The 12,105-nt window shown below is 41.8% G+C and overlaps 1 protein-coding gene across 6 annotated transcripts in view; it reads right to left on the bottom strand.

Annotated features, from left to right (window-relative positions):
* The window catches only part of syne2a (spectrin repeat containing, nuclear envelope 2a), a 204,854-nt gene that overhangs the window by 47,569 nt on the left and 145,180 nt on the right, over positions 1 to 12,105 (bottom strand). For all 6 annotated transcript variants that reach the window (XM_031837347.1, XM_031837346.1, XM_020496695.2 and 3 more), the window contains 5 exons: positions 9,833 to 10,015; positions 6,759 to 6,872; positions 6,509 to 6,663; positions 6,100 to 6,247; positions 4,838 to 4,932 (listed from right to left, as the gene is read on the bottom strand). In XM_031837347.1, the coding sequence (XP_031693207.1) occupies positions 4,838 to 4,932; positions 6,100 to 6,247; positions 6,509 to 6,663; positions 6,759 to 6,872; positions 9,833 to 10,015 (695 nt within the window). The remainder of the gene's footprint in view (positions 1 to 4,837; positions 4,933 to 6,099; positions 6,248 to 6,508; positions 6,664 to 6,758; positions 6,873 to 9,832; positions 10,016 to 12,105) is intronic.

The following is a 12,105-nucleotide window of genomic DNA, read 5'->3' as shown; positions in this document are numbered from 1 at the left end:
TGTTTCTGGGGTCCTTTGACAGCTCTTTGGTCTTGGCCATAGTGGAGTTTGGAGTGTGACTGTTTGAGGTTGTGGACAGGTGTCTTTTATACAGATAACAAGTTCAAACAGGTGCCATTAATACAGGTAACGAGTGGAGGACAGAGGAGCCTCTTAAAGAAGAAGTTACAGGTCTGTGAGAGCCAGAAATCTTGCTTGTTTGTAGGTGACCAAATACTTATTTTCCACCATAATTTGCAAATGAATTCATAAAAAATTCTACAATGTGTTTTTCTGGATTTTTTCCCCTCATTTTGTCTGTCATAGTTGAAGTGTACCTATGATGAAAATTACAGGCCTCTCATCTTTTTAAGTGGGAGAACTTGCACAATTGGTCGCTGACTAAATACCTTTTTGCCCCACTGTACCACGGGAGTCCTCTTACATTTGGGAACCTATTGATCAGACATCCTCAGTTGCCGATGCACAACAACAAGATCAACAAGTAATGTTAGCCAGAGAGAGACGAGCTCAAATCTAATGAGGGAACAGTAGATAAACCCTCTCAAACTTTTTCAGCTTGTAGTTGGCCGTCAAAATTGAACTGAAAAATGATGGGGAATAGTACAGTAGCTTGCTCACCCTGCTGCAGTTTGCCTGCCAATTCATGCTTGTTCCAATCCACGTTTTGACAACAATGGGAACTTGCCTGCCTACCCGCCAATTTGATCGATGCCAGATACATTTGATTGATAACTAAGAGATGTGCCAACTGTGGATAGTCCTTCAAGTTCAGCATAGCTAGCAAGGAAAGTGATATGGGGGAAAAACTCAGTCACTCGCCCACTCGTCCAATGACGTCTCATCCTCCCAGCAACTAGTTAGTTAGCTAACTAACAGTTGGATATTTTTCATGAAGGCATGGCTATTAGGCTAGGACCTATATGAACGCCAAAATTGGAGGCCTACTGTTCCGACGCATATCGGCTCACGTTCCTCTGTCTATTGTTTCTCTATCCCATTCTTCTGTTCCATGTAGGCTGTTAAGTGTAGAGCCCAATGTAAAATTGTATAGGTTATGGTTAATAGATAACAACCAATCAGGCCGCCAATACATTGTGCATAATGAGATGAAAATATAGCCCATCGCAGCTGGCAGCCATATAAAATTAATTAATAGAAGTCTTGCAGTCAAATTACCAAATTGGCCTCTAGTTGCCTCGTGTGGATTGTAAATAATATTTATCACAATTTCATATATACAGTTGAAGTCGGAAGTTCACATACACTTATATTGGAGTCATTAAAACTCATTTTTCAACCACTCCACAAATTTTTCTTAAACTATAGTTTTGGCAAGTCAGTTAGGACATCTAGTTTGTGTATGACACAAGTCATTTTTCAAACAATTGTTTACAAACAGAATATTTCACTTATAATTCACTGTATCACAATTCCAGTGGGTCAGAAGTTTACATACACTAAGTTGACTGTGCCTTTAAACAACTTGGAAAATTCCAGAAAATTATGTCATGGCTTTAGAAGCTTCTGATAGGCTAATTGACATCATTTGAGTCAATTCGAGGCGTACCTGTGGATGTATTTCAAGGCCTACCTTCAAACTCACTGCCTCTTTGCTTGACATCATGGGAAAATCCAAAGAAATCAGCCAAGACCTCAGGAAAAAAATTGTAGACCTCCGCAAAAGTATCTATATCCACAGAAAAACAAGTCCTATATAGAGTCCTATATCGACATAACCTGAAATGCCGCGCAGCAAGGAAGAAGCCACTGCTTCAAAACCGCCATAAAAAAGACAGATTACGGTTTGCAACTGCACATGGGGACAAAGATCACACTTTTTGGAGAAATGTCCTCTGGTTTGATGAAACAAAAATAGAACTGTTTGGCCACAATGACTATTGTTATGTTTGGAGGAAAAAGGGGGAGGCTTGCAAGCCGAAGAACACCACCCCAACTGTGAAGCACGGGGGTGGCAGCAAGATGTTGTGGGGGTGCTTTTCTGCAGCAGGAACTGGTACATTTCACAAAATAGATGGCATCATGAGGTAGGAAAAGTATGTGGATATATTGAAGCAACATCTCAAGACATCAGTCTTGTTAAAGCTTGGTCACAAATGGGTCTTCCAAATGGACAATGACCCCAAGCATACTTCCAAAGTTGTGGCAAAATGGCTTAAAGACAACAAAGTCAAGGTATTGGAGTGGCCATCACAAAGCCCTAACCTCAATCCTATTGAAAATGTGTGGGCAGAACTGAAAAAGCGTGTGCGAGCAAGGAGGCTTACAAACCTGACTCAGTTACACCAGCTCTGTCAGGAGTAATGGGCCAGAGTTCACCCAACTTATTGTGGAAAGCTTATTGAAGGCTACCCAAAATGTTTGAACCAAGTTAAACAATTTAAAGGTAATGCTACAACATACTAATTGAGTGTATGTAAACTTCTGACCCACTGGGAATGTGATGAAAGAAATAAAAGCTGAAATAAATCATTGTCTCTACTATTATTCTGACATTTCACATTCTTAAAAAAGTGGTGATCCTAGCTGAACTAAGACAGGGAATTTTACTAGGATTAAATGTCAGGAATTGTATTTGGCTAAGGTGTATGTAAACCTCTGACTTCAACTGTATATAAAAATAAAACAAATTTGAGAATGTGTTTCCCAGTCAAACGGTTTTGTTATAGTTCAGGCTTCTTTGATATACTGTATATAAAATGTTATATTGGGATGCAAACTCAAAATTGAATACATTTCAACTCTATATCTGACATGGTACAGGTGTCTTATTTTTTAAGGTCATATCCATGTGTGAGGTGAATACTTCTGTTTCAAAGTAGATTTGTTTAAGACTAGCAAGAAACACTGTGACCCTGATTTAGCCCACTGCAGTAAAAGGTTTTAATTGTCCCCATTGTGTTCATGCTATTGAACAGCCTGGGTATTCAGGGTCTCTCATTACTCCACACTTGGCCGACAGCTTAGGGGGAATTTGAGAAATATAGCCTACTCCAATAAACCAACTAGTGGGGCTACCAACTAGTAATATACACAGATAGGTATCACACACATTTTCTAGAAGTTTCCGGGCTACACGGTAAACTATTACAGGAATAATGATATAGACAGCTTTTTAGAATCCCTACTTGCAGGTGAATGCAGATTGTTTTTGGATAATTGAAACGAAGTGTTTATATTCTACTATTTTGAACAAAATCTAGAAAATATGACCTGAACCTGGTCCCCATAGAAAAGCGTTTAATTCACCTATGATAATAACAAAACATAGGTTCGGTGAATCAACATTTCAGATCTGATCCAACTTCATTATTTTTTATTTCATTCAACTTATTTGACAGGGATGAATGCACATAGATCAACAACATTTCAGTAAATGTTCCACATTTAGCCAGCTAATTTAATCTGCAGTTCTTGGCGAACCTCCACTTAAATCAATCTCCTCCTGTTTCTACTGATAAAACACTGTCTAACTGGCAGGCCTCTATGGATGTGCCCCAAATGGCACATCCATATGACTAGTCAAAAGTAGTGCACTCTATAGGGAATAGGGTGCCATGTGGGACGCAAACTGTAACTCTTAGGCTGATACGAAGATGAAGTTGGAGGAGATGGGGCTTGGAGCAGTTGTTGTGACCAATAATCTCCCCTTCCTCCTGAAGTGTGCACTCATTCACCTCCCTACACAAATTGAAAATGAGCTAGAGGGAGTTTCCATATATCAGTCATTTCCTTCGGGATAAAAGAGAGATTATTGGGACGTAACCAGAGAGTTTTTTTTATAAAGCTTGGAAGTTTCCACGCTAGATGCACAACGACCAAATTATGTGGCAGTCCTTAGTGTCAGCCATCTTGCTGTTCCAGAGAATAGTACAGCTCCCCATTTTGTGTGTGTGCATGTGTTCACATGTATGCCTATTTGTGTGTGTGTGTGAGTGTGTGTTTTATGGTCACAGCTGGGACGCCATTACCCAAGCTAGAAAGAACGCGGCAGGAAAACCACATTTTTTATTACTTTACGAGATGGCAGATCCTCAGAAGAAATAGAAGACTGCAAGCTTTGATTTCCTAACCACTGGAGGCCAGAACGCCTACAGCAAGTCCAGTGTGTGATGGAATGATAAACCCAGCGTAACCACATAGTTGGAACTGTTGAAATGTATAGTGTTAAAATGAAGATGGAAAACACCCACCCACACTCTTATAATATAACCTTAAAGATGGAATCCACATTAGTGGAAACAGCACCACATGCCCGCCCACACACCTTTGTTATTGTTTTTGTTTTGTGGACGAAATAGGTGAGGTGTGTCGAGCAGTGTGGTAAAATAAAATGGTGTATATTCTGCTGTTCTATTGTGCGTGCAATGATGTCTGAGACTTCTTTGTTGTTGTAATATCCCAAACGGACATGGCAGTCTCACAATTAAGGATTCCAGCTTTACGTTGCCATAATTAGCACACTGAGATGCAATATTTCTATTTTTTTTTGTAAGACATGAAATATATTATCTTTAATTGAGAGTTATTTATCTTTCAATTCACACATATTTCAGTTTTTTTTAATGATACTACTTTGAGTTATTAGCTTTGAATTATGCATTCTGAAAATCAAGGTCAGGTTCAATTCAAGGTTAATTCAGGAAATAAACTTAGATTCCAATTCAATAATTGAAAAAAGTATATATCTTCAATGACCTTTCAATGAACTAAGAAGGAGAAGCAATTTCATTCATATAATGTTTTTTCTATTGATTGACTTCAATTCAAATTGACCCCAACCCTGCTAGAAATGTAGCCTACTGCACTCCTTTACCTTTTCTCCTCTGGTGTGTCTTCAATTGACCTCATTGAGATGACGATCACCCCTCTCAAGAGTTGGTGCCCAGCCAATACTTCAATCCGGAGTCTCTGTTTAATAACAAGGAATATCAATGAACCAAATTCATTGAGAATACAGCCCTTTTTACATCATCGGCTGTCACAAAGTGCTTTACTTTTACCTGGCCTGAACCCCAAACCAAGCAATGCAGAAGCAGAAGCACAGTGGCCAGGAAAAACAACCTAGAAGGCACAAACCAAGGAAGAAACCTAGAAAGCAACCAGGTTCAGAGGGGTGGCCAGTCCTCTTCTGACCATAGAATACATTAAATATCGGAGCAGTGGCTTAGGACTGATAATGGACTTAATCAACATGAATGTGTGAATAATATGCTAGAGTTAAATCAAGACTATCGAGCGTTGCCATGAACAACCGTACTGTTGTCTTTTTTTTGTTACCCCTTTTTCTCCCCAATTTCATCATATCCAATTACGATCTTGTCTCATGGCGGCAACTCCCCAACGGGATCAGGAGAGGACGATAGAGGACCCTCCAAACCGCGCTCCTCAACACCTGCCAGCACCAATGTGTCGGAGGAAACACATTCAACTGATGACCAAAGTCAGTCTGCAGGCACAAGGAGACACTAGAGCACGATGAGTCAAGTAAATTGTGCGCGGTCAAACGCACTGCATCAATACAGACCCGGGATCAAACCCGGGTCTGTATTGATGCAGTGCATTTGACCGCTGCGCCACTCGGAAGGCCTGTTGTTTTTTTAAAGTGGGTATTTCCAAGGTTTACATGGAATCAATTCTAATATGCAGCTTAGCCTGAAATACACAGTGGTCTGTGAGATATTGCAGAAGCCCTATATGCCCATAGTGTGCCATAACCTAAAATATAGTAGTTCATTTTCATTTGATTTTCTTTATATTGTTTCATTTTTTGAAAAAATATATCTTAGTCTCCTGGCTGGTCTATCGGTAATGCGGCAGCCTCTAGCAGACATGTATGTCTACAGTGTCGCCATGCGTTAGAATCTGGCCTACTGGCCTTTGACACATCCTTTCAATATCTTTCCCCACTTTCATCCTCTCTCGCTGTCTGTTCAATACAATCTGAAATATATCTATATCTTATTCAGGACCTCTAAAAGATGGGTGGTGATACAATGCCAGCCATAATGATTGAGAAGATTATCTGAAGATTAGAACAATGGGAGAAGATTTTATTTTTAAAACAGGGTAATGAACCTGATGGATTGCCAGTTGCTCACGGAGGCCGGAGTAGTTTCCAGAAACGTCTGGGGCCAAGTCCTCCTCCATCTTCTCCTGGAAGCCCTCCCAGCTGTCCCACTTCTGTTGAAGGCTCTGGGAGTGCTGGGCCTCAGCTTGAAATGTTCTGTTGAGCACACACACACGTGTAAGTACACAAACAGACCAAATCACACACAATACATGTCCAATTATTCAGTAAAATCCCTTACGTTTATTCTTGGGAATGAATGTTAATTGTACCCCCCCCCCCCTCCCCCCTCCCCCCCAAAAAATCCCCAGCTGATATTGGGTCAGTTTTGCACTTTCCCCGCTAATGGTTAAGGTAAGGATGGGGGGGAGAGGAGGCTGATCCTACAATAGATATGTAAACAATTGGCCCACTTACCTGTTCATATGGGAGGCGCAGTAGAGGGCCTGCGCCCACTTCCTGGTCAGGGACTTCAGTCTATCTGCTTCCAGGCCATCCAGGGTCACAGAAAGGCTTGCCTCACTGAGGTCATCCAGGGCAGGCTGCAGATGGCTCAGCGCCATCAGAGCAGACTGAAGGAGCAATGAATAAATATGAGTATGTGTGTGTGTGTGTGTGTGTGTGTGTGTGTGTGTGTGTGTCCATGCGTGTGTGTTGTCTGACTCACCTTCACACTGTCCATGCTGCAGACATCAGAAGTGAGCATGTGACGCAAAGCCTCGGTCTGCAGCTCCAGTGAATCCATACTAGTGCTAATTGAGTGGCGCTGATCCAAATCCTCCTGTAAGCAAACACACAAACAAATACAGTGAAGTCCAAAATAATTGCCACCCTTGATGAGCAAAAAATACGATAAAAGAAACAAACACTGAGCTATATTGTATGCAACAACAAAAAATTGGCTAACCCTAACCTAAAGATTATTATAAATAAAATCAAACTAAATTACATCTGCATTAACATTCTACTATATTTAAGTGAATCTCATTTTAAGGAACTGTATTGTGGCTTCCATGGCTTCCTGTTTCACTGGGGTATAAAAATGTGGTAACACGCATGTAAAATCCCTTTCTCATCCATCAGCATGGGGAAAGGAAAAGAACTCACTAATGAAAAGAGACAAATGATAGTTGACTTTCAAAAAAAACAACTGAAAAACCAAATATACCACTTACCACAGTTAGAGCAACAATTGCCACGTTTAAAACCACTGGTAAATTTGCCGGGTTAAGGATACATGTACAGTGCATTCGGAAAGTATTCAGACCCCTTGAATTTTTCCTCATTTTGTCACGTTACAGCCTTATTCTAAAATTGTTTATTTGTTTTGTTTGTTTCATCTACACACAATACCCCATAATGACAAAGTGAGAGCAGGCATTAAGATATTTTACACATGTATTAAAAAACAGAAATACCTTATTTTTTACATAAGTATTTAGACCCTTTACTATAAGACTCAAAATTGAGCTCAGGTCCATCCTGTTTCCATTGATCATCCTTGAGATGATTGGAGTCCACCTGTGGTAAATTCAATTGATTGGACATGATTTGGAAGGACAGACACCTGTCTATATAATGTCCCTCAGTTGACAGTACATGTCAGAGCAAAAATCAAGCCATGAGGTCGAAGGAATTATTGCGTAGAGCTCCGAGACAGGATTGTGTCGAGGCACAGATCTGAGGAAGGATCACAAAACATTTCTGCAGCATTGAAAGTCCCCAAGAACACAGTGGCCTCTATCATTCTTAAATGGAAGAAGTTTGGAACCACCAAGACACTTTCTAGAGCTGGCCACCCAGCCAAACTGAGCAATGGTGGGTGAAGGGCCTTGGTCAGGGAGGTGATTAAGAACCCGATGGTCACTCATACAGAGCTCCAGAGTTCGTCTGTGGAGATGGGAGAACCTTCCAGAAGGACAACCATCTCTGCAGCACTCCACCAATCAGGTAATTTATGGTAGAGTGGCCAGATGAAAGCCACCCCTCAGTAAAAGGCACATGACAGCCCGCTTGGAGTGTGCCAAAAGGCACCAACAGGACTCTCAGACCATGAGAAACAAGATTCTCTATTCTAATGAAACCAATGAAACCAGTGCCTCATCTGGAGGAAACCTGGCACCATCACTACAGTGAAGCATGCTTGTGACAACATCATGCTGTGGGGATGATTTTCAGTGGCAGGGACTGAAAGACTAGTCAGGATTAAGGGAAAGATTAAAGGCACAAAGTACAGAGAGATCCTTGATGAAAATCTGCACCAGAGTGCTCAGGACCGTAGACCCGATCGAACATCTCTGGAGAGACCTGAAAATAGCTTTGCAGAGATGCTCCCCATCCAACCTGACAGAGCTAGAGAGGATGTGCAGAGAAGAATGGGATAAACTCCCCAAATACAGGTGTGTCAAGCTTGTAGCGTCATATCCAAGAAGACTTGAGGCTGTAATCACTGCCAAAGGTGCTTCAACAAAGTACTGCGTAAAGGGTCTGATACTTATGTAAATGTGATATTTCCGTTTTTTATTTTGAATACATTTTTAAAAAATCTAAAAACCTGTTTTTGCTTTGTCATTATGGGGTAATGTGTGTAGATAGATTGGGGGAAAAAAACAATTGAATCCATTTTAGAATAAGGCTGTAATGTAACAAAATGTGGAAAAAGTTAAAGGGTCTGAATATTTTCTGAAATGCACACTGTATATCTTGTCCCCACAAATAGTGAGGAAGATCGTTTGGGAGGGAAAGAAAAATCCAAGGGCCATAGTTGGAGAATTACAGCATTTTGGGGTCCCTCAGCCTCCAAATCTACTATTGGAAGCCACCTTCATGCCAATAGGCTATTTGGAATGGCTGCCATAAAAAAAGCCTGGAGTTTGCTAAATGGCATTGGTACTTTAAATTGGAAATGAGTGTTATGGTCAGATGAGACTTAAATAGAGCTGGTGGGTTTGGCGTCGAAAGAAGTATACATATGCAGAAAATAACCTAATTTCTACTGTAAAATATGGTGGTGGGTTTTTGATGTTATGGGGCTGTTTTGCTTTGACTGGTCCTGGGGCCTTGGTAGAGTTCATGATGCTGTTGACCTTAACAAGTACCAGGACATTTTAGCCAAAAACCTAGTTGCCTCCACCAGGAGTCTGAAACTTGGCACAAGTGAATCTTCCAACAAGACAATGACCCCAAGCACACATTCCAATCTCAAAGAAATGGTTAATTGAACACAAAAGCAACATTTTGCAGTGTCCATACTTGAACCCCATTGGAAGCCTTTGGTTTGTATTGAAGAGGGCTGTCAATAAGCGCCGATTGAAGGATATAAAAGATCTGCAAAGATTCTGTGAGGAATGGTAAAAGATCCCTCCCAATGTGTTCTCCAATCTCATAAAGCATTATAGAAAAAGGCTGAGTGCCGTTATCCTCGCAAGGGGAGGGTACACAAAGTATTGAAAACAGGGGTGCCAATAACTTTGACACCTATCTTGTTTTATTTTATTATTATTACTTGTTTAAACTAAATCGTTTTCTCTGAGAAATTGTATAAGTATGAAATAATTACATTTCCCAATTTTGTTCAGCATACAATATATTTTTGGAACATACATTCATAAAATGTCTATTCATTAATTTGTTGTATAAATCCATCAATGTTGATGTTAACTTTTTTCCACAATATTTACAATAGAATCTGTTTGTTCTATTTTATATATTTACATTTTATACATGGCTTTCCCCTCTCACCTGAAGCCGTGCACGTTTCCCTGACAACGCCTGGCCCAGCAGCACCAGGTCACGTGACAACAACATGGACTTTGATTGAACGATGGCGGCGACAAGTGGCTCCGCCTGTCCAATCAGAGGCTTGGAGGCTTCCAGGACTTCGCCCAGACTGCCTTGAACATCCTCAAAGCCAACCTGCTGATGCTGGAAAACACACACACACACACACACACACACACACACACACACACACGTGAGATGCTACTGCCATAAATGTGTGAGACATTGCCAATTCACTAGGGCTGCAGATTTTTGTTCTAACACTTGCATGACTAACCTGCCACTAGTGAACTTATCACCAAGCCCTTGATTAGTTGGTTCATGTTTGTTATTGCTTGAAAAAAAAATGCACCCCTGTGGGGTCTCCAATTGAAAATCACTGGCTTGGGTAAGACATACATCATACGGGTAGAAGTTGCCCTTAGGTACAGTTCTAGGATCAGCTTAGGGACAACGCTACTACAGTATTTGCTTGGTTATTCTCTGCATATTCTTGTGTTTTCTGGGTCTCAAATTCAGAGGGAAACATCCTCCTTGTCTTGAATTGGGTTGTGCTCTAATGGAGCAAGTGGAAGATAGGTTGCTCACTGATTACAAAATAATAATATTGAATATTATTTTTCTTGGTTTCTTGGTATTTTTCTTGGTCAGCTGGGCTTGACAATCTGGACCCTCTATTTCTGAAACTATCCGCCGCCATTGTCGCAACCCCTATTACCAGCCTGTTCAACCTCTCTTTCATATCGTCTGAGATCCCCAAGGATTGGAAAGCTGCCGCAGTCATCCCCCTCTTCAAAGGGGGAGACACCCTGGACCCAAACTGTTACAGACCTATATCCATCCTGCCCTGCCTATCTAAGGTCTTCGAAAGCCATGTCAACAAACAGGTCACTGACCATCTCGAATCCCACCGTACCTTCTTCGCTGTGCAATCTGGTTTCTGAGCAGGTCACGGGTGCACCCCAGCCACGCTCAAGGTACTAAACGATATCATAACCGCCATCGATAAAAGACAGTATTGTGCAGCCGTCTTTATCGACCTGGCCAAGGCTTTCGACTCTGTCAATCACCATATTCTTATCGGCAGACTCAGTAGCCTCGGTTTTTCTAATGACTGCCTTGCCTGGTTCACCAACTACTTTGCAGACAGAGTTCAGTGTGTCAAATCGGAGGGCATGTTGTCCGGTCCTCTGGCAGTCTCTATGGGGGTGCCACAGGGTTCAATTCTCGGGCCGACTCTTTTCTCTGTATACATCAATGATGTTGCTCTTGCTGCGGGCGATTCCCTGATCCACCTCTACGCAGACGACACCATCCTGTATACTTCCTTCCCTTCCTTGGACACTGTGCTATCTAACCTCCAAACGAGCTTCAACGCCATACAACACTCCTTCCGTGGCCTCCAACTGCTCTTAAACGCTAGTAAAACCAAATGCATGCTTTTCAACCGTTTGCTGCCTGCACCCGCACGCCCGACTAGCATCACCACCCTGGATGGTTCCGACCTAGAATATGTGGACATCTATAAGTACCTAGGTGTCTGGCTAGACTGTAAACTCTCCTTCCAGACTCATATCAAACATCTCCAATCGAAAATCAAATCAAGAGTCGGCTTTCTATTCCGCAACAAAGCCTCCTTCACTCACGCCGCCAAACTTACCCTAGTAAAACTGACTATCCTACTGATCCTCGACTTCGGCGATGTCATCTACAAAATAGCTTCCAATACTCTACTCAGCAAACTGGATGCAGTTTATCACAGTGCCATCCATTTTGTCACAAAAGCACCTTATACCACCCACCACTGCGACCTGTATGCTCTAGTCGGCTGGCCCTCGCTACATATTTGTCGCCAGACCCACTGGCTCCAGGTCATCTACAAGTCCATGCTAGGTAAAGCTCCGCCTTATCTCAGTTCACTGGTCACGATGGCAACACCCAACCGTAGCACACGCTCCAGCAGGTGTATCTCACTGATCATCCATAAAGCCAACACCTTGGCCACCTTTCGTTCCAGTTCTCTGCTGCCTGTGACTGGAACGAATTGAAAAATCGCTGAAGTTGGAGACTTTTATCTCCCTCACCAACTTCAAACATCTGCTATCTGAGCAGCTAACCGATCGCTGCAGCTGTACATAGTCCATCGGTAAATAGCCCACCCAATATACCTACCTCATCCCCATACTGTTTTTATTGATGTACTTTTCTGCTCTTTTGCACACCAGTATCTCTAC

This window comes from Oncorhynchus kisutch, linkage group LG12, assembly GCF_002021735.2.
Source record: "Oncorhynchus kisutch isolate 150728-3 linkage group LG12, Okis_V2, whole genome shotgun sequence".
Classification (NCBI taxonomy): domain Eukaryota; kingdom Metazoa; phylum Chordata; class Actinopteri; order Salmoniformes; family Salmonidae; genus Oncorhynchus; species Oncorhynchus kisutch.
The sequence above is the reverse complement of the archived record's forward strand: the minus strand, read 5'-3'. Positions and strand labels throughout refer to the sequence as shown.